This window comes from Canis lupus, chromosome 25, assembly GCF_011100685.1.
Source record: "Canis lupus familiaris isolate Mischka breed German Shepherd chromosome 25, alternate assembly UU_Cfam_GSD_1.0, whole genome shotgun sequence".
In the NCBI taxonomy this organism is placed as follows: domain Eukaryota; kingdom Metazoa; phylum Chordata; class Mammalia; order Carnivora; family Canidae; genus Canis; species Canis lupus.
In genome coordinates this window covers 19,904,510-19,928,206 of record NC_049246.1, presented here as the reverse complement: position 1 = coordinate 19,928,206, position 23,697 = coordinate 19,904,510, and the positions used below count along the sequence as shown (strand labels likewise).

At 38.3% G+C, this 23,697-nt stretch overlaps 1 protein-coding gene across 1 annotated transcript in view; it reads left to right on the top strand.

Annotated features, from left to right (window-relative positions):
* LOC477353 (ankyrin repeat domain-containing protein 26-like) overlaps positions 1-23,697 on the top strand; it is a 148,557-nt gene that overhangs the window by 118,197 nt on the left and 6,663 nt on the right. Inside the window, exons 31-33 of the mRNA XM_038574499.1 lie at positions 6,851-6,968; positions 16,080-16,382; positions 17,533-17,747. Of these exons, the coding sequence (XP_038430427.1) occupies positions 6,851-6,968; positions 16,080-16,382; positions 17,533-17,747 (636 nt within the window). The remainder of the gene's footprint in view (positions 1-6,850; positions 6,969-16,079; positions 16,383-17,532; positions 17,748-23,697) is intronic.

Sequence of the window (23,697 nt, the reverse complement as noted above, 5' to 3'; positions counted from 1 at the left end):
GTTTATTGGCTGAGTAATATTCTGTTCTCTCTCCCCCTCCCTCGCTCTCTATCTAATAAATAAATATGATTATTTATATCTATATCATGTCTTCTTTATACATACCTCTTTCAAAGAACATTGTATCTCCTAGTTTGGCTATTGAGGATATTACTGCTATAAACATACAGGTGCAGGTGCCCCTTTGGATGCCGACCAAAATGATCTTTGGGATTCATACCTTCTAGTGCAATTGCTGGGTTTTACATAGGTAGCTCCTTTTTCAACTCTTTGAGGAACTCTGGTACTGATTTCCAGAGTGGGTGCACCAGGTTGCATTCCCACCAACATCATAAGAGGATCCCCCTTTCTCTGCATTCCCGCCAACATCTGTCATTTTCAGACTTGATAATTTTAGCCATCATGAAAGGCGTGAGGGGGAAAAACTCAATGTGATTTTGACTTGTGTTTCTCTGATGCCAACTGATGTTGAGCATGTTTTCCTATGTCTGCTGGCCATCTGTATGTCTTCTTTGGAGACATGTCCTTTCATTTCTTCTGCCCACTTCTTCATTGGATTATCTTTCTTTGGGTGTTGACTTTGATTAGCTCTTTATAGACTTTGCATACCAGCCTTTTATCTGATAAGGCATTTGCAAATACCTTCTCCCATCCTGTCAGTTGTCTTTTGGTTTTGTCAACTGTTTCCTTGCTGTGCAAAAGCATTTTATCTTGATGAAGTCCCAGTAGGTCATTTTGGCATCTGGTGACATGTCTAGCAAGAAGTTGCGGCAGCCGAGGTCACAGAGGTTGCTGGCTGTGTTCTCCTCTAGGATTTTGATGGATTCCTGTCTCACCTTTGGGTGTTTCATCCATTGTGAGTCTATTTTTGTATATGGTGTAAGAAAATGGTCCAGTTTTATTCTTCTACATGTGGTGGTCTGATTTTCCCACGCCATTTGTTGAAGAGACTGTTTTCTCTCCATTAGATATTCTTTTGAGTATTGTTGAAGATGAGTGGACCATAGAGTTGAGGGTCCAGGTCCACTTCTGGGTTTTGTCTTCTGGTCCATTGATTGACATGCCTGCTTTTGTGCCAGGACCATACTGTCCTGTTGATCACAGCTTTGCAATAGAGCTTGAAGACCGGCTTGTAATGCCACCAGCTTTGGCTACCTTTTTCAACATACCTTTGGCTCTTCGGGGTCTTCTATGGTTCCAAACAAATTTTAGTATTATTTACTCCAGCTGTGTGAAAAGAAGTTGGGGGCAGCCCAGGTGGCTCAGCGGTATAGCACTGCCTTCAGCCCAGGGCGTGATCCTGGAGACCTGGGATCGAGTGCCACGTTGGGCTCCCTGCATGGAGCCTGCTTCTCCCTCTACCTGTGTCTCTGCCTCTGTGTGTGTGTGTGTGTGTGTGTGTGTGTGTGTGTTTCTAATGAATAAATAAATTAAAACTCTTTTTAAAAAAAAAAAGAGAAGAAAAGAAGTTGGTAGTATTTTGATAGAGATTGCATTGAATGTAGAGATTGCTCGAGCTAGCATAGACATTTTAACAATATTTGTTCTTCAACCACAAACATGGAATGATGTCAGTTCTTTATGTCTTTCTCAATTTCTTTCCAGAATGTCCTATCGTCTGCAGATCCCTTGTCTCTTTGCATAGGTTTATTCCGAGGTATCTTATGGAGTTTGGTGCAACGGTACATGGAATGGACTCCTCAGTTTCTCTTTCTTCCGTCTCATTGTTAGTGTATAGAAATGCAACTGATTACTGTGCATGGATTTCATATCCTGCTGCTTTGCGCAATTCCTCTATGAGTCCTAGCAATGTTGGGGTGGAGTCTTTGGGGTTTTCCACATACGATATCATGTCCTCTGCGAAAAGTGAGGGTTTGGCTTCTTTCTTGATTCAGATGGCTTTTTATTTCTTTTTGTTGTCTAATTGCTGAGGCTATGTCGAACAACACGGGTGAGAGTGGACCTCCCTGTCGTGTTCCTGACCTTAGCGGCAAAGCTCTCAGTTTTTCCCCATTAAGAATGAGACTGGGTGTGGGCTTATCATAGATGGCTTTTATGATTTTGAGATGTGTTCCCTTCCTCCCTGCACTGCGAAGGGTATTGACCAAGAAAGGATGCTGCGCTTTGTCAAGTGCTTTTTCTGCCATCTGCTAAGAGGATCCTGTGGTTCTTGTCCTTTCTTTGATTACTGTAGTGTATCACATTGATTCATCTGCAGATGTTGAATGACCCTCACAGCCCAGGCATAAATCCCACTTGGACATGGTGAATAATCCTTTAATGTATTGTTGAATCCTCCCAGCTAGGGTCTTGGTGAGAATTTTGGCATCCATGTTCATCAGGGATATTGGACTGTAATTCTCCTTTTGGGTGGGGTCTTGGTCTGGTTTGGGGATCAGGGTAATGCTGGCCTCACAGAGAAAGTTGGAAAGTTTCCCTTCCATTTCTATTGCTTATAAACTGCTTCAGAAGAATAGGTGAATTCTTCCTGGAATGTGTGGTGGAGTTCTCCTGGGAAGCCACCCGGTCCTGGACTCTTGTTTGTTGGCAGATTTTTGATGACTGCTTCCATTTCCTTGCTGGTTATGGGTCTGTTCAAGTTTTCTGTGTCTTCCCGTTTCAGTTTTGATAGGAAGGGATCCATTTCTTCCAGATTGCCTAGTTTGTTGGCATGTAGTTGTTCAGAATGTGTTCTTATAGTTGTTTGTATTTCTCTGGTGCTGGTCGTGATCTGTCTTCTTTCATTCACGATCTTATTTCTTTGGGTCCGTTCTCTTCTTGAAAAGTCTGGCCAGCGGTTTATCGATCTCATTAATTCTGTCAGAGAACCAGCTCCTGATTTCATTGATCTGTTCTACTGTTCCTTTGGTTTCTATTTCATTGATTTCTGCTCTGATCTTTAGGAATTCTCTTCTCCTGCTGGTTTTAGGCTTTAATCTTCTGTTCTTTTCCAGCTCCTTTAGGTGTAGGGTTAGGTTGTGTACTTAGGACCTTTCTCGTTTCTTGAGAAAGGCTTGTATTGCTATATACTTCCCTCTTCCCATATATATACTTCGATGACCTTTGCTGCATCCCAGATGTTTTGAGCAGTTGTGTTTCCGTTTTCGTTTGTTTCTATGAGGTTTTTAAGATTGTGCTTTAATTCCCTGGTTTGATTCTTTAACCTCCGTGTATTTGAATTCTTTCCAAATTTCCTCTTGTGATCAAGTTCCAGTTTCAAAGCATTGTGGTCTGAAAGTATGCAGGGAATGATCCCAATCTTTTGGTATCAGTTGAGACCTCACTTATGACCCAGTACGTGATCTAGTGTGGAACATGTTCCATGTGCACCCGAGAAGAATGTGTATTCTGTTGTCGTAGGATGGAATGCTCTGAAGATATCTGTGAAGTCCATTTTGTGCAGTGTGTCATTCAAAGCCCTTGTGCCCTCGTGGATCTTCTGCTTAGAGGATCTGGCCGTTACAGTGAGTGGTGTGTTAAAGTGCCTACTATTATTGTATGACTATCAATGTGTTCCTTTAATTTTGTTATTAATTGGTTTATAAGGTGGCCTGTGTGGCTCAGTCGGTTAAGCCCTTGCCTTCGGTCAGGTTATGATCTCAGGGTCCTGGGATCAAGCCCTGATCAGGCTCCCTTTTCAGTGGGGAGTCTGCTGCTCCCTCTCCTGCTTCCCCTGCTTCTGTTCTCTCTCTCTGTCAAATAAATAAATAAATGAAATCTTTTTTTTTTTTAAATTTTTTAAATTTATTTGTGATAGTCACAGAGAGAGAGAGAGAGAGAGAGAGAGAGAATGAGAGAGGCAGAGGGAGAAGCAGGCTTTATGCACCGGGAGCCCGATGTGGGATTCGATCCCAGGTCTCCAGGATCGCGCCCTGAGCCAAAGGCAGGCGCCAAACCGCTGTGCCACCCAGGGATCCCCAAATAAATGAAATCTTAACAAAAAATTGGTTTATGTAGTTGGCTGCTCCCACTTTAGAGGCATTAAAGCTTATAATTGTTCAATTTTCTCTTTGGATAGACCCTTTAATTATGGCATAGTATGTTTCTTCATCTCTTAATGCAGTCTTTGGTTTAAAATCCAACTTGTCTGATATCAAGATTGCCACTCCAGTTTTTTTTAATGTCCTTTAATATGATAAATGGTTTTCCACCCCCTCACCTTCAATCTGGAGTTGTCTTTGTGTCTAAAATCAGTCTCTTGCAGGTAGCATATCGATGGATCTTGCTTTTTTTTTTTTTCTTTTTTTCTTTTTTTTTGTAATCCACTGTGATACCCTGCGTGTTTTGATTGGGGCATTTGGCTTGTTTACATTCAGAGTAACGATTGAATGATATGAAGGTAGTGCCATTGTATTACGTGTAAAGTCCGTGTTTGGATGTACTGTGTCTGTTCCTTTCGGTCTGTGTTACTTTTGGGCTCTCTGTTTGCTTAAAGGTTCCCCTTTACCACTTCCTGCAGGGCTGGTTTAGTGATCACAAATTCTTTTAGTTTCTGTTTGTCCTGGAAGCTTTTTATCTCCCCTTCTATTTTGAATGAGAGCCTTGCTGGATAAAATTCTTGGCTGTAGATTCTTCTCATTGAGCACCCTGAGTATATCATGCCAGCTCTCTCTGGCCTGCTCGGTCTCTTTGGATAGATCTGCTGCCAGTCGAGTATTTCTCTCCTTCTTGGTTCAGGGCCTCTTGTTCCAAGCTGCTTTCAGGATTTTCTCTTTGTGTCTGAAATTTGCAAGCTTTGCTATTCTATGTTGAGATATTGACCTGTTTCTTATTGATTTTGAGGAAGGTTCTCTGTGCCTCCTGGCACTTGAGTGCCTGTTTCTTTCCCCAGATGAGGGAAGATCTCTGCTATAATTTGCTCAAATATGCCTTCTGCCCCCTCCTTCCCCTCTTCCTCTGGGATCCCCATTATTCTAACATTGTTTTGCTGTGTGGTACGACTCATCTCTCAAATCCTCCTGTCATAGTCCAGTGGTTGTTTTTCTCGCTTTTCCTCAGCTTCTTTATTCTCCATCGTTTTGTCTTCTATATCACTACTTGTCTGTTATGCCCCATTTATCCTAGCAGTTAGAACCTTCAATTTTTATTGCATCTCACTAAGATTAGCCTTTTTTAGCTCAACTTGATTAGATATCAGTTGTTTTGTTTCTCCAGAAAGGCATTCTCTCGTGTCCTCTGTGTGTTTTTTAAGCCCAGCTGTTATCTTGATGGTCATTATTCTGAACTCTCGCTCCAGCCTCTTACTTATATCCATGCTGATTAGGTTCCAGGCAGTCAGCACTACCTCTCGTTCTCTTTGTGGCGGTGAGTTTTTCCATCTTGTCATTCTGTCCAGAGAAGAAGAGATGAGTGAGAGAACAGAATAGAAAAATATCGAGAATGACCCCAGAGAAATATATGCTAAACAAATCAGAAGAGACCCGAAACCAAAAAAGGTTTAAAAAGGTGATAATAGAATTAGAGAGCTGAGCAGAGCAGTACACTGGATCCTATGTGTATTTTGGTCTGTTTGATAGGAAATTGCATCTCCAAATTGTTAAGAGGAAACCTCGTATATACACAAAAATAAAATTAAATACAACGAAAGGCTAGAATGTAAGTGTAAAAATGGAAATTAAAAGTCAAAATATAAGAAGGATACTATCAGGCAGTTGAACAGAACCGAGCAATATACCATATCCTAAGTATGTTTTGGTTTGTTAGAGAAATATATCCAAAGGAAAAACAAGCAGGACTTACGTGTATATAGAAATAAATTAAGTATGGTGAAAGAATAGAATGTAACTCTGAAGGTGAAAGTTAAAAAAGACTTGCAGAAAGTGGTCACTTTTCTATTTGTAGAAATGCTGCAATTCTTTCCTTAGATCTCTGGTTGATTTCACAGGTGTTCAGAATGATTTGAAAGCTCTCTGGCTGACTTTCTGGGATCAGACAAAACTATGTTCTCCTCTTGCTCTGCCATCTCTGACTCAAGTGGCTTCACTTTCTTCCTGCAGTTTCTAGTTATAAAATATATCATTCATACAAAAATATATGTCTGACTTAATGAAGAATAAAATGAACAATTTCACTACTCAGATTTTTTAAAAAGTCTTTCCCATGTCTCTGAAGCTCCCACCTGGCTTCCTTTCTGCTTATTTGCTGAGTATTTAAGTTTTGTTCTGATTCGTCAAAACTTTTCTGTCGTTTAACTTTTTTTCTCTCCATTGTTTTGCATCCTTCACTTTCCTAAGAGTGTGCTAGCCAAGGTATTAGATTTTTGTTTAAAACAGTCTCATAGGCCATCACCATACATTATCTCTCTGCTGGTTTCCTTTCTTCTAAAGCTCTGCCTCTTCCTTCTTCCTCTGAACTCAAACTTTAAATATTTTTCTTTCCTGTTTCTCTTTCTGTTTTGAATGGTCTCCTTTGATGTGTTTTGTCTGTATTTTCTTTTCTTCTTGTAAACTGTGGTAGGTGGGTACCAAAATGTATTTTTGCGCCTTTTTAAAACATTAATAGATGGGGATGCTTTTCTTCCTCACCGTGGATTACTAGTCTCTACTACCTAATAATAGATTAATTTTTATATTCACATACTGAAAATAGATATTAATAATAACTTACAAGAACTCTTAATATAGTTCCCCTGATAACTCTTTAACTGCCGTATGTGTCATAAAAATCTTTTTCATATTTTTTTACTTAGCAATATAATTTAGTTGGTATTCTCTCAAACAATGTGAGATTGGAACAAATGAGATATCATAATTATAGATTTGTTTATATGATAGAACATATTATCTATTTAAATAAGTATTAAATATTTCTTCCTAAAGGTCCTGACTTACTCATTCTATACCTTCTGCAGACTTAAGAACATGATGAGGAGGTTAAGTAAATATGAAAATGGAGAGCCTCCTTTCTGTGGAGATATAAAAACCAGTCAAACGGACATGGATACTCAGATTAATATGCTAAAACAGAAGGTAATTTTTAATTACTTTTGGGACTCTAAAATCATTGGGAAATAAATTCCTCTGTGCTTTGAGCAGTAAAATACAGATTTTTCTATTAATCTTACATACTTGATATATATTTTTGGTATTAACTTTATTGAGATATAATGAACATAAGATGCATATTCAAAGACTACCACAATCGATATTAGAGTGTTTTGTCACCGTAAAAATAAACCCTATGCCCTTTAACTGTCACCTCATGCTAGTTTCCCCCTCCCTATTCTTCTTAGCCATAGGTAGTCACTATTCTACTCTCTGTCTCTATTGATTTGCTGCTGATTTTGGACATGTCATCTCAATGGAATCACCAAATATTTTATCCTTTGTGACTGCCTTCTTTGGTTTAGCATGTTTTTAGATTTATTTTGTGCCATGTGTCAGAACTTTATTATTTTTTTATTTCTCAATACTGTCCCACCGTACGGACAGCCCACATTTTATTTATGTATTTATCATTTGGTGGACGTTTGGGCTGTTACACTTTTTGGCTATTGTTAATAATGCTGTTGTGAATACACATGTACAAGCTTTTGCGTGAACATTTTGTTTCTCTTGGGTATATACTTATAAATGGAATTGTTAGTTCATATTGTTAAAGGACCTTTAACATTTTTGGTTTAAACCTTTTGAGGAACTGCCAGACTATTTTCCAAACTGGCTGCACCATTTTACATTTACGTCACCAGTGTTTGAGGATTCTCATTTTCCCTGATTCTTGTCAATGTTTGTCATTATCTGTTGTTTTTGTTATAGCTATCCTATTGGGTGTAAAATGACATGTTGTAGGGGTATTTTCATTTGCTTCAAATTTTTATTTGAATTCTCGTTAGTTGACATATCATGTAATATTGGTGTCAGGAGTAGAATTTAGTGATTCCTCACTTAAATACCCAGTGCTCATCAGTACAAGTGCCTTCCTTAATACCGATCACTCTTCTAGCCCCCCACCCCCCCCCCCCGCCCACATCGACAGCAACACTTAGTTTATTCTCTATGGTTGAGAGTCTCTTACAGTTTGCTTCTCTTTCTCTCCTTTTTCCCCCCTTCCCCTATGTTCATCTGTTGTTTTGTTTTTGTTTTTTAATCCCACATAGGAGTGAAATCATATGGTATTTGTCTTTCTCTGACTTATTTCACTTAGCATAATACACTTGTTGAGTTCCATCTGTCTTGTGGTTTTAATTTGCATATTTCTTGGAACTGGTGATGTTGAGCATCTCACCTTTATATGTGGTCATTATTCATTTCTATATCTTGCTTAAAGAACTAATCATTTCTTTTATCCATTTTTATATTGGATTGTCTTTTTATTATTTTAAGAGTTCTATCTATATCCTAACTACAGACCCCTTATCAGGGATATGATTTTCAAATATTTTATTCATCACCTTGCCATTTCACTTTTTCTTGATGGTTACATTTGAAGCAAAGAAGTTTTTATTTTTTAAATTTTGATGAAATACTTAATCTGTTTCTGTCTTTTGATGCCATATTTAAGAAACTGTTGCCAAAAGCAATCACAAACATACACACCTGTTTTTTCTGAGTTTTATAATTTTAGTTCTTAATATTTCATGTTAAGTTTGTACATATGTTATGAGGTAGAGGTCTAATTTTTTCACTTTGTGTGTGGATATCCATTTGTCTCAGTACCATTTGTTAAAAAGACTATTCTTATCCTACTTAAGTGTCTTGACACCTTTGTTGAAAATCAATCCACCATAATTTGAGAGTTTATTTTTAGATTCTCAATTCTAATACATTGACCTATATATGTCTATCCTTACGTCACTACCAAATCAAATTTTATGAGAATGCTTTCCTAGTCCTCTTGCAAATTACCACTCATTTATGTAATAATAAAAAGTCCATGTAGTAGTACCTAACTTTACTCCTGTAAAGACTTATACTTTTTGAAGGAGCCTTTTGCCAGCTTATGCCTTGCTGACTACCTGACACAATGAGAAGCCAGGCTCAGAAAGATAGAGTCCCGTTTGTCTCCTCCAGTAATACCAGTAGTTTCTCACTCAGTGCCTCCCGCATCCATTTCCATCAAATCTTGGTTGTAGGATCCACTGTCTACTATTTACTTCATTGTGTTTTATTAACTTGTTATAATGCATAGACCCATCCATAGATTTCACCATCTAGGATATAAAAGATTAATAACTCTGGGCTATCAGCCTTCCTGTTTGTAAGTCTTGCTAATCCATCATCTTAAAATTCACAATTAGATACTCTTTTGACCTGGTTCTTGTGCATACAACACTGGTGCCGATCCCGTTCTTGGCACAGATCCTACATTCTTGGAAAACACAGTTGCCTGTATCCATCTTCTTTTACTGAAATAGAAAGATATGCATAGCTGTACTTTGATAGGTCAATACATAATTAATGGAATAAACATTTCATTACATTATGTCAATACACCTGTAAAATATCCTGTTGCATTTAACTGAATTATCAGGGAAGCCCGGGTGCCTCAGTGGTTTAGCGCTGCCTTCAGCCTGGGGCGTGATCCTGGAGACCCAGGATTGAGTCCCACGTCAGGCTCCTTTCATGGAGCCTGCTTCTCTCACTGCCTGTGTCTCTGCCTCTGTCTCTCTCTGTGTCTCTCATGAATAAATAAATTAAATATTTTTTAAAATAATCAAATTATCAGAGACCAATAGTAGGCGAGCAATTTGAATCACAAAAAAATTTTCAAAGTGAACCTGTATGATATGGAGAAGCATTCTAGTACGATATATAAAGATGAGATAGTCTTACTTACCTCCCCTGAAAAATAAGCTTGCAGTAAGATAAAGGAGAAATTATATTTCAGTGTGCCAAAGGACAATACATTTGTTTCGCTAACGAAAAGATTAGAAATTATTCCATAATGTTCTCCTTATTTCATCACTGATGAAGGGAGAATGAAGATTATTGATTTAAAAGCACTCAGTGCTGCCTCTTTCTTTTAGAATTGCAGTTAATTGAAATCAGATAAAAGGTTCCGTTTTGCTTATTAAACTTTTACTAGTTGTTCAGCTGTTATACTTCAAATCATATGTCTCTCTGCTTGCCAGTCTTTTTTCTCCCCTAACTTGAGGGGAAATTTAAAAGAGGAGTTCTTGCCTAGTTTTAATAATTTGTAATTGAAGGGATTCTTTAGAAAAACGTCTTAGAGAAAGGAAGATGGTGGCAGGGTAGGAGGAGCCTAGACTCACCTCGTCCCACTAATACAACTAGATACCTATCAACTCATCCTACATACCCCAGAAATCTACCTGAATACTGACAGAACAAAGGCCACAACTAAAGAGAGAGAAGAGGCCACTTCGGAGAAAGTCGGAGGTACAGAGACCTAGTTTAGAAGAGAAAGAGATCCTATCTGCAGCAGATGGGAGGGAGTAGTGGTCCCAGGGAAGGGCAGGAGAGAAGAACACCTGGGAATGCACATAGCCACTGGCTTGGAAAAGGAGAGTGGCTGAATTTCCTCAGTTCTTGCAACTACAGGGGGCTTAAAGCCTGGAATTTTAAAGGTTATTCTACCCCAGCTTGGCTGGGGTAGAATCTGTAGGGCACTATGCTTGGAGAGAGGCACACAGCATGGAACCAGCTGGCTGATGCCATTTCCCTCCCCTGGCCCTGAGCACAAACACAGAGCCACCTGTGGGAATCAGTGCCACCTGACACCAGCTGCCTAACTTGCTTACACCAACCACCACCCGTTTGTACTCCAGGGGAACTGCCCTTTTCGATCATGCTTGCCTCAGTTCCAGCACAGCAAGCCCTTCCCCCAGAAGACCAGTACAAACTCCTGCCTGACACCATGTGTCCCGACCAGTTTTGCAGGGTCTCAGTTCCAGTGGAGTGTGACAGGTCTCATTTCGCAAGCTAGTTAAAACCTGCTAGATTCAGGCCAAGTACCAAACACTGCCCGCAGCAGATACTGAGAGCCTATCTCTCAGATGACTGGCCTGAGGGATAGAGGAGCCAGAACCAAGTAGCACAGTGCATGCCGCACACCCTGGAGACCCCCCTGAAGCACCAAGCCCTGGGCACTACGGGACCATTTTCAGTGGTCCATTACTTTCAGGAACAAGTGACATAACTGGCTTTTCTAACCCAGAGAAACTGGCAGAGACCTAGACAAAATGAGAAGACAGAGGAATTTATCTCAAATGAAAGAACAGGATAATGCCACAGGGCCAGAGATCTAAGTGAGAGAAATAGAAGTAACGTGCCTGGTGGAGGATTTAAAGCAGTGACCATAAGGATGTTCAGTGGACTTGAGTAAAGAATGGTGGAAGACATCAGTGAGACCCTTACAACAGAGATAAAAGAGTTAAAAAAGAATCTGAGATGAAGAGTGCAATAAATGAAATTAGATTACAGATCTGGAATATTCTCTAGACTAGATCATATATTAGGCCACAAACAGGCCTTGGGAAGTACAAAAAGATTGAAGTCCTACCATGCACCTTTCCTGACCACAATACTATGAAACTAGTAGTGGACTACAAAAAAAAAAAAAAAAGGTCTGAAAAGACCACAAATACATGGAGGTGAAATAACATCCTACTATCAATGTGTGGGCCAACCAGGAAATAAATGAAGAAATTTCAAAATACATGGAAACAAATGAAAATGAAAACACAATTGTCCAAAACCTTTGAGATGCAGCCAAAGTGATTTTAAGAGGGAAGTATATATAGCAATACAGGCCTACCTCAAGAAGCAAAAAAAAAAAAAAAAAAAAAATCTCAAAACAACCTAACCTTGCACCTAAAGAAGCTAGAAAAAGAACAACAAATGAACCTAAAGCCAGCAGAAGGAAGAAGATAATAAAAATTAGAGGAAAAATAGGGGTCCTGGGTGGCTGAGTTGGTTAACTGGCCAACTCTTGATTTTGGCTAAGGTCACGTTCTCAGGATCCTGGGATTGAGGCCTGCTTCAGCCTCCAACCTCAGTTTACTGGAGGATTCTCTCTCTCCCTTTTCCTTTGCCGCTGCCCCCCTCCGCCCCAATAAATAAATCTTTAAAAAATATTAGAGTGGAAATAAATGATACAGAAACTAAACACAAATAAAAATAGAACAGATCAACAGTAGCTAGTTCTTTGAAAAATTTTAAAAAATTGATAAGGCTCTAGCCATAGTTCTCAAAAAGAAAAGGGAAAGGACCCCAATAAAATCACAAATGACAGAGGAGAATAACCAACACTGCAGAAATCCAAGTAATTAGAATATTATGAAAAATATATGTCAACAAATTGGACAACCTAGAAGAAATGGGTAAGTTCCTAGAAACATATAAATTACCAAAACTGAAGCAGGAAGAAAGTAGAACAGGACGCTAACCAGCCAAGAAATTGAATCACTCATCCAAAAACTTGGAACAAACATAAGTCCAGGACCAGATGGTTTCAGAGGCAAATTCTACCAAGCATTTAAAGAAAGAGTTAGTATGCATTCTTCTCAAACTGTCCCAAAAAACAGAAGAGGAAGGAAAACTTCCAATTTCATTTGATGAGGCCAGCATTACCCTGATACCAAGACCAGATAAAGACACCACAAAGAGAATTACAGGCCAATTTTCTACTGCAAAAATCCTTATCAAAATAGTAGCAAACTGCATCTAACAATACATTAAGAAAATCACCGCCATGATCAAATGGGATTTATTCCTGGGTTACACGGGTGATTCAGTATCTGCCAATCAATCAGTGTGATGCACCCTATTAATAAAAGAAAGGAGAAGAATCATCATCATTTCCATAGATGTAGGAAAAGCATTTGATGAAGTACAATATCCATGCATGATAAAAACCCTCCACAAAGTAGGTTTAAGAGGGAACATACCTCAACATAATAAAGGGAATATATGAAAAAATGCACAGATAATGTCCTCCTAAATGGGGAAAAACCAAGAGAAAAAGTTCATGTCTGGTGGTGTTGATGCTGGCTGTTGCCTAGACTTATCGTTAGGGCAGGCAGCCAAAATGCTTACACTGGCACACCTGGACTCTCTTTGTGGCCTGAGCCTCCTCACAAGAGGAGGGGCTAAATTCTAAGTAAGCAGGCTGAGATACAGAACAGGGCAGAAGCTGTGTTGCCTTTCGTAGCCTAGCCTTGGAATACACATAACATCACATTCACCATATTCTGTTCGTTAGTAGCAAGTCACTAAGGTTAGCCCACAGTCTTTTTGTTTTGTTTTGTTTTAATGGAATACTGGAACACCTATGAACACATGAAGAACGCAATTTTTAGTGTAATTTACCCACCGGCCACAGAGTTCTGTATTCCTTTCACATGAAAAATACACTCACCTCCTCCTAGTACCTCCCACAAATCTGTTATCATGGCATCGGGTTCAGGAGGGAGTCCAAGATCTTGCCATCTTAATCAGGTGCAGGGGGGTAAGGTGCCAGGGTTATGTTGTCTAAATTTTAGTCCCTTGAGTGCAGGTTCTCTCAATAGGAATGAAGACTTGAGAATTAAAGAGAACAGTTCTCTACTATTTAAAACACAACATTCTGGTGACTTGCTAAAGACTCTTCCATTCAGAAAGAAGATGGAAATCAAATTAGTCCATAGCAGGTTTGAAATGCAGCCTGATGCATGCTGTCCGTTTTTCAGTCAGACTTAGTCTGAACCATGGAAATTTTTCTCCATGGCTCTTTGCTCTCTATCTTCTCAGAGCTCTTGGTTCTGTACTTAAAGAAATGACCTGTGTTTGCAGCTGTGTTTTCAGCCTGCTGCTTCCCTGTGGGGACTTCTAAGACCCAAAGGCCTATTTTCAGTCTGTGCTATCTAGGTCTCTTTTAGTCCAAGCTCACAAACAGTGTTTTTGATGCTATAATTTTCTTAACTTCTTGAGTTTTTCTGTGAAAATCAATGGATTGATTTTATGTCAGTAGAAAAGCCACTCTCCCGGGTCTTTTTGAGATAAACTTTTCAACTGGGCTCTCCTGTGAAGCTCATACTCTTAAGATCCTTAAAGAAATTTGAGGCATACCTGAAATCCTTCTGAGGTCTTAAAAGGTTTTATAATCTTGGCTTCATCCATAGGCCATGTTTTCCGGGATTTGCTCTTGACCCAGAATGCATTTCTTTATTTTAGCATTATTTGACAATTCAGCGTATGGAAAGGCTATAAATGTGGAAAAAATATTTGAACCCAGTTGGTCTGGGTCTTTCATACTGCATAGACCTTGTTTAGTTTATCTTTTGTGTCCGTTTTACTTTCAAGTGGTTTGTGGCGCGAGTTCCTTTTCCTCTAGTGTCATTTTCTTCACTTGCCTGGAACCTTTGCTGTCAGCCTCTTCGAGGGCCATCAGGTTTCCATTAACAGTCTGTTGGAAGCCCTTTTGGTTTTCATTCTTACTCTTCCCTACATCCTTTCAGTTTCTACCTACCTCTCGGTTCAAAGGAGGTGCAGGTTTAAATTTCTTAATGGCAGCACCCCAAGTTTAATATCAGTATCTGTGCCAGTTATGTATTGCGGCATAATAAACCACCTCAAAACCTAGTTGCTCAAAACAGCATTTATTTGGTTCACAAGTGTTTAGTTTAGGCAAAGCTGAGTAAGGCCAACTCATTTCTTCATTTGGTGTCAGCTGAGATGACTGGAGGCCGGGGACTAGAATCATCTAAAATCATGTTCATGCAAATGTTTGGCTGTTGAGGCTGGCTTTTGGCAAGGACGTTAGCTGTGTCAGTCTCAGCTGAAATGTCTACATGAAGACACACCAGGTGGCTTGAGCTTCCCCACAGCAGCTAGATTCTAAGGGTTGGTTTCCCTAGAAGAATGTCAATGGAAGCTGTATCACATTCTTTAACCTAGCCTTAAAAATCGCACAGCAGTTCTGCCGAATTCTATTCACTGGAAACCAGTTACTAAGGTCAGCACATTTTAAGGGGAGGGATTATCATGGGAGAAGTGTCAAAGAATTTATAAAACCACCACATCCACTCACCCTGTCTCATCAATCATATCCAGAAGAAAGAAGTTCTTCCCGACTCAGCATCACTGAAACTCTGTCAGGTTTTTTGGTGGTGGTTTTTGGTGCTTAGTATGTCCCCTTGTTTTGTGGGAAGTAACAGAGGATTATAAGATAGTACTATTCAATTAGGTGGGGGGTGTTTGTCCAAAAGTATATGGTTCATCTCACTAAGTTTTTATACTGAGAGGTGTGGTTTCTTAATTCTGAGAATCATTTCTCCTGGGAATGCAATTCAAATTAATGTAAATCATTTGTAATTCAGAAAAAGGCTTGTGGCATTAAAAGCAGTATTTATAGATTCAATAATTAGAGTCTTATTTTTAAAGTCTTCTCTTAGGAAGCATTTATTGGTTCAGACCTACATAAGTCAATATGACATTACTAAAACTTCTTAAAAATTAATGGGAGTATTCATTGGGACACCCGAGTGGCTCAGTGGTTTGAGTATCTGTCTTTGGTTCGGGGCATGATCCTAGGGTCTCGGGATCGAGTCCTTCATCGGGCTCCCTGTGGAGTTTGTCCCTCTGCCTATATCTCTGCCTCTCTCTCTGTGTCTCATGAATAAATAATTTTTAAAAATTATGGTGTGTTAGGATGGGGGAAGGGGCAAGAGACTTCTTTTTTAATATTTTATTTGAATTCAATTTGCCTATATAAGAGACTTTACACTAAGAGGTGACTTACAGTTATTTTATGGAGGAAAGATCTGAAGCAGTCATAGCAAAATAAAAGCATAAAATGAAGTACAAATGTTGTGTGGCAAAGACAATGATAGCAGAGATCTTTTTAAGTAACTCCTAGTGGTTTTAACTTTGTTCTTAATTTTCTAAGTGCTTCAGGGTTCCACATTCTAAGACTCTACTACAAAATAGATTATATTTTATTGCAAATGAATTCATTTTAAAATGGGAGCACCTGGCTGACCCAGTCAGTAGAGCATATTACTCTTGATCTTGGCGTTACGAATTCGAGCCTACGGTTCAGTGCAGAGACTTAAAAATAAAATGTTTTTTAAAATGTTGGTTATTGTTTTGAGTTAAACTAATTTCACTCCATTTCCAAACTGTATTGTTCTATTCATGCAGATTGGTGATCTTAGAGCAAGACTGGAAACTGAATCTTCAAGATGTCTACAGCTGGATGCAAAAAATCAAGTTCTTCAACAGGAGCTATTATCTGTGAAAGCAACAGAGAAGAAATGTGAAAAACTAGAACAGATGAACAAGAAGTTGGAACAAAGAGTAATAAACCTCAGAAGTGTTGCAGAAGTCAATGTGGTAGAACGCAGTCAAGTAGAAAAGTATAAACGGGAGATTAAACAGGAGGTTGACCAGCGAGTAAGACTAATTTTAGAAAAAAGATTAAAAGAAGTCAATCGATTTTTACAGGTAAATTTACTGATCTGTGATATGGTTTCATTTATTTCACTACAAATTACACTTTGGTTATATGCGTTGTGTATGTTTCCTCTGCTTCCTTTACAGCAATCTGTTTGGTAGATTTCTGGAGGCATTCGTTCCTCCCTGTAAAGATTTCAGTTTTCATCATTATTCTCACTTAACTGATCTTTCAGAATGATTCTCAGGAGAGAATCATTTTATTTTTATGACCAGTTTGTATGAAACAGGACTATTTTTTTTTTTAAGATTTTATGTATGTATTCAGGAGATACACAGAGAGAGGGAGAGAGAAGCAGAGACACAGGCAGAGGGAGAAGCAGGCTCCATGCAGGGAGCCTGATGTGGGACTTGATCCCGGGACTCCAGGATCACGTCCTGGGCTTATGGCAGTGCTGGCACCCTGGGCCGCAGGCAGGTGTTAAACCGCTGAGCCACCCCGGGATCCCCTGAAACAAGACTATTAAGAGGAAAAGAAAAAAATTGTGATTTAAAACTTTTACCAAATAAATAAATAAATAAATAAATAAATAAATAAATAAATAAAACTTTTACCATGGAGTGTCTGGGTGGCTCAGTTGGTTAAGCAGCAGACTCTTGATCTCAGCTCAGGTCTTGGTCTCAGGTTTGTGAAATCAAGCCCTGCATTGGGCTCCATGTTCCATTCCTGGGTTATTCTTCCTTTTTGAGGATTTCATTTATTTCCTTATTTATTTATTGAGCATGAGCAGGGGGATCGGCACGGGGGGGGGGGGGGAGAGAGAGAGACAGAGAATCCGGGGTAGACTCCATACTGGGTGCGACACAGGGCTTGGCCTCAGGACCCCTGACTGAGAACATGCTCTGAGCAGAAATCAAGAAACGGGTTATTCTCAAGTTGTATTATGCACTTTTTAAATTTTTTAATTGATTCTCTTGTTCTTTGAAGTATCAGATTGCATGAGTACTAATATAAGAATGATTAAACTTTATCATTCAGATTTAATTCAGGTGACATTGATGATAAATATTTTACACTTCAGCTTTTTTTTTCACATTTAAAATTGCTCTCTGAATCATTGACTCCCAACTAAAGGAAAGAAATATACTATAATTACTCAAGTTTTAGCTGTTTTAAAACTGTGCTTTTAATTTTCTTTAGACACAAGCAGCATATCAAGAAAAGTTAGAACAGTTTAGAGAAAGTCATCATGCTTCAATAAAAAGTCAAATGGCACTCAGAATTGAAGAGCTGGAATCTGAACTTCGATCCAAAGTAACAAATTCTCAGGAACTTGAAACTGAATTGGAAAAGTACAGGAAACTCTACTTACAAGAATCAAAAATGCGAATGTCATTGACAGAAGAACTAAGCAAGTAAGTTAAAACAGAATCAATGAAAATAGATTTAGCTTATCAATTTGCCTCTAAAGCATAATTTTTATGGAGATGGTTTCATGAGATGAGTAGGAAGTGAAAGCCAACTGGACAGTATAGTTTTGGAAAATAACGTTTGTAAATAAACTTACCATTTTATGTTCATCCAGGATAGTTTGCCTCTCTCCTCCTTTTTCTTTTTTTCTTTTTTTTTTCTGGTTTTATATGACTTTATTTTTCCCGTTAATATTTTCAGTTACTCTATCTTGTTGTCTTTACAAACTAATTGTTTAAAACTTTATAATTTAGACAGCGTATTATTTTTTAAAAGTTGATGATATATTTTATTTAACACAACGCATCAAAAAATATCCTTTCAACTTGTGATCAATATAAAATTATTACTGAGATATTTCAGATTTTTTTTCATTTGAAGTCTTAGAAATCCAGCATGTATTTTACAATTATGGTGTATTTCAATTAGAACACTAAATTTTCATTGGGAATACATATCTATATTTAAACTTCATAAAATTTATAGTGGAAAAAGCAGATTCACATACCTGCATGTTTCCAACCCTACTTAAACGTTTGTTTTTTTTTAATTTTTTTATTGGAGTTCAATTTGCCAACATTTAGCATAACACCCAGTGCTCATCCCGCCAAGTGCCCCCCTCAGTGCCCATCACCCAGTCACCCCAACCCCCCGCCCACCTCCCCTTCCACTACCCCTTGTTCGTTTCCCAGAGTTAGGTGTCTCTCATGTTTTGTCACCCTCACTGGTATTTTCACTTATTTTCTCTCCTTTCCCTTTATTCCCTTTCACTAATTTTTATATTCCCCAAATGAATGAGACCACATAATGTTTTTGTCCTTCTCCGATTGACACGTTTCACTCAGCATAATACCCTCCAGTTCCATCCACGTTGAAGCAAATGGTGGGTATTTGTCGTTTCTAATGGCTGAGTAATATTCCATTGTATACATAAACCACATCTTCTCTATCCAGTCATCTTTCATTGGACACCGAGGCTCCTTCCACAGTTTGGCTACTGTGGACATTGCTGCTATACACTTCGAGGTGCAGGTGTCCTGGCGTTTCACTGCATCTGTATCTTTGGGGTAAATCCCCAGTAGTGCAATTGCTGGGTCGTAGGGCAGATCTATTTTTAACTCTTTGAGGAACCTCCACGCAGTTTTCCAGAGTGCATGCCACAATTTCTGCTGAAAAACCCACTGATATCCCTGTAGTGGTTCGCTTTTATGTAACTAATTGCTTTTCTTTTCTTTTTTTTTCTGCTTTTAAGATTCTCCTTTTCTCTTTAATTTTTGACTTGTTATTATGTGTCTTGGTGTGAAACTCTTTGGGTTCTTTTCATTTGGGACTGTCAATGCTTCCTGAGCCTGGAAGTCTGTTTTCTTCCCCAGGTTAGGGAAGTTTTTAGGTATTCTTTCTTCAAATAAGTTCTTCGCCCTTTTCTCTCTTCTTTTTCTGAGACCTCTCTAATGTGAGTTTTATTACACTTGATGCTGTTCCAGAGGTCCCTTTATCTTAATTTTTCAAATTCTTCTTTTTGCTTTTCAGATTGGATGATTTTTACTACCCTGTCTTGCAGATTGCTGATCTGTTCTTCACATCTTTTAATCTGCTGTCGATTGTGTCTGGTGTATTTGTCATTTCAGTTATTGTATTCTTCAGCCCTAATTGGTTCTTTTATATATTTTCTCTTTGTTGAAGTTCTCACTGAATCTGTCCATTCTTCCAAGTTTGCTGAGCATCTCTGTGACCATTACTTTGAACTCTGTATCAGGTAGACTCCTCATCTCTGTTTCATTTCGTTCTTTTTCTGAGGTTTTGTCTCGTGGCCTTGTTCTTTCATTTGGAACATACTCCTCTGTGTCCTCGTTTTGTCTGACTTTCTCTGCTTGTTTCTAAAACTGTTCTTTCCAACTTTTCTCTCTTCAAAATATGTTGCTTTGAACAATGAATGTTAGTTATAAAGTCAAGCAAGAAGAAACATTTTTTGAAATATTGTCTGGTCATTTCTCTCATTGGAGCTGTGGTGGGGTAGGTGGCAGATGACAGTGTTCTTCTTTTTCTGAGTTCAGAGCACAGGAGTCAGGCAGATGGAGATAAAAACTTAGTAGCTTTGTTACTAATACATGCTAACGGATTGGAGGATGTGGTTTGGGTGGGTATGTAGCCACAGTGAGCTTCCCAATTCTTTATCCCAAATTAGGCACTTAGGCACTTCCCCAACACAGTAGTAAGTGGAGGAAACAAATGTTTGATGCCCATCCCGCGAAGATGAGAGCAGACCTGAATTCATGTTACCATAAGCAAGCACATCTTTTCAAAAAAGAGATTTGGAATCTCATAAGCACTGCCTAGTGCCTTCTCCCCAATTCGCTCATTAGGTAAATCTCCCTTCCTGCTGTGAGGAAGGTAGAGATAAGTCCACGCGTGGGTAATGATGGTTTACCTCTAATTTCTGACTGGATTTAAATTAAAGTTAGTCATGTCTTTTGTACATACCAACTCTCATAATGATGAGAGGTTGGACAGAGCATACTAGGTGGTAAAGAGAAATCTGTTTTGTGTTTAATAATCCACAACATAGATAACTCATCTGTTGATTGACTTTGGTAAACCAAGTTTTATCTGGAGGAAAAGAATAATTCTTTCCAGGAAGAGTTTCCTCCATTTCAGCCTCTTTGGTTCAACTAAAGATTTTCTCCTTCAAGTTCCGTGTCTTGTGGTTTAAAAAATGTGTGCTTATAAATGCAGTCTATTTAAACTGTTCCTAATAGGAGTTAAGATCATTTCCATTGCTGTGTTTTTATTCATAAAACTTTAAAATTTATCATTTTAAATTATAATTTAAAATTTATAATTTAAATTAGACTTCAGACTTTAGACTTTAAAACTTATAATTTAATTAGAAAGCTGTTTTGTGCCTCATGCCTAGACATTATCGAGCCACATGACAAACTTTTAGGTGTTCATTTTCAGTCGGTTATAGTTAAAAATGTAGGTATTTTTCCTGAAGATGATGAAGTAACTGGCATAAAAACCCTCGGCTCAGGAGGACCTAAAGCACATTCCTGGCCTGCAACTCTTTGGTCTTTTGACCTGAGGCAAACTGCAATCTTTCTGAGGCCTTCTTGTCTCTTATGTAAAATTAGGGACTTTGACTGAATTAGTGACTTTGATAACTTTGGGGAAAAATTTTTTTCAAAGAATAGAACTTAATTTGCTATTTGTTTTGTTTTGTTTTGGGTTTTTTGTTTTTGTTTTTGTTTTGTTTTGTTTGCATTAAACTGTATTATACAAAACAGAGACAAGTGGAGCTGTGTAGCTAAAAGAGAGATGAGACTACAGCTGTAGACTTTTGTCCCTCAATCCTACAGTATCCCCAATGGATTAGATTAGATTTCTATGATTGGTAGTTCGGAAACAAACTGTTATGAGAAAACCCTTTGAATTAAAATTTGCTGATACGTTGTTTTTGTGTGTATAATTTTCTTACCCTCCTATGTTTTTGATAAATGGAAAAGTATAAATAAAATTGCAAATATGTTCTCTTTATTAATGGATTTCAAGCTATTTCTACCATCTAACTCAGTTCTCACCTCGAAATAAACCAGGGTCACAGAAGCAAGTATTTAGGAAAAGAGCTTTTGGGGAAAAGATAATTACATTACGTTGATCGTTCCTTAAGGAAATGAAGGCAGGCACTTGAGTGACTGAGCCACCTAGGCACCACTTAGTACCTTATTTAGACCCTATTTTGGGAATTCAATGAGAGGATACCTTTTAAAAGAAAAGTCTAAGTAAGAGCATTCTAGATGGGAATATTTGCAATACACATTTGATCCTTGACCAACATGGAATTGAAGCTGCAGGTCTAGCTAGCCTACACATGGACTTTCTTGGCTGTTGGGTTGTACTGTATTTTCTCTTATGTTTTTCTCAATAACCTTTTTTTCCTCTAGCTTACTTTATTTTAAGAATATATAATACATGTAATGTACATGGACTGTGTTATTGGTAAGGCTTCCCATCACCAGTAGGCTATTAGTAATTAAATTTTGGGAGAATCAGAAATTATACAGAGTTTTGACTGCACGGGGGTAAGCGCACCTAACCACTGTATTGCTCAAAGGTCAACTGTAGTTTGAAATATTCCCAAATATTTCATAATTAAGTAGATAACTAGGTAAGTCAGGTGTTTGAAAAATTAGTCCTAATTCATAGAAAGGAAACAAAGTTACAGTTAAAATTTCTTGTTTCTAATTCTAGAAACTTATCAATGAGAAACTAAGTTGGAAAACCGGTGCTAGCTTCTATTTTTTCCTTTCCTCAAACAGATTTTCTGAAATCTCTGTATTCACATGAAAAGAAGTATATCAGTCTTCATATAGATAACAAAATAGTTTTACTCAATATTGCCAGCAGAATTTCCACATGACTTTATGTAGTCCCACTTTCTATGTTTTATGTATTTAAGAGTCTGTGCTGACAAGTAGAGCATAAAGCATATACCTTAAGATTCTGTTTTTCTGAAAGTGCAAAAGTGGAAAGCTCATTCTGAAGAATAATTAAAGAGCTGATTAAACTCTCATAAAGGGCACTTTTTCTGAAAATCACAAAGTATTACTTGAAGTGTAAAATGACTCTTGTTTGCACTTTTTGTAACAAGATCAAACAGGATCCTTCAGAAGTTCTGTATATTCTTTTATTTGACATTCCTAGTTCCATTGGTTTCTTTACTATTTTTTATTTAAATTCAGTTAATTAGCTTATAATGTTATTCTTAGTTTCAGAGGTAGAGATTCATCAGTCTTATATAATACCCAGTGCTCATTCCATCAGGTGCCTTCCTTAATGCCCATCACCCACTTACCCCACCCACCCTTCACCTACAGCAACCCACGATTTGTTTCCCATGATTAAGAGTATCTTATGATTTCTTTCCCTCTCTGATTTCATCCTGTTTTATTTTTCCTTTCCTTCCCCTATGCTACTCTGTTTTCTTAAATACCACATATGAGTGAAATCATATGATAATTGTCATTTTCCCATGGACTCAATCTGTTTACCATCAACCCCTCTAGTTGCATCACATCATTGCAAATGGCAAGATTTCATTTTTCTTTTTTAAAGATTTTACTTATTTATTTACAAGACACACACACACGCAAAGACAGAGGCAAGAGGGAAGAGGAAAGGCTCAATGCAGAGAGCCCAATGTGGGACTCGATCCTGGGATTCCGGGAGCCTGCTTCTCCCTCTACCTGTGTCTCTGCCTCTGTGTGTGTGTGTGTGTGTGTGTGTGTGTGTGTGTGTGTTTCTAATGAATAAATAAATTAAAACTCTTTTTTAAAAAAAAAAGAGAAGAAAAGAAGTTGGTAGTATTTTGATAGAGATTGCATTGAATGTAGAGATTGCTCGAGCTAGCATAGACATTTTAACAATATTTGTTCTTCAACCACAAACATGGAATGATGTCAGTTCTTTATGTCTTTCTCAATTTCTTTCCAGAATGTCCTATCGTCTGCAGATCCCTTGTCTCTTTGCATAGGTTTATTCCGAGGTATCTTATGGAGTTTGGTGCAACGGTACATGGAATGGACTCCTCAGTTTCTCTTTCTTCCGTCTCATTGTTAGTGTATAGAAATGCAACTGATTACTGTGCATGGATTTCATATCCTGCTGCTTTGCGCAATTCCTCTATGAGTCCTAGCAATGTTGGGGTGGAGTCTTTGGGGTTTTCCACATACGATATCATGTCCTCTGCGAAAAGTGAGGGTTTGGCTTCTTTCTTGATTCAGATGGCTTTTTATTTCTTTTTGTTGTCTAATTGCTGAGGCTATGTCGAACAACACGGGTGAGAGTGGACCTCCCTGTCGTGTTCCTGACCTTAGCGGCAAAGCTCTCAGTTTTTCC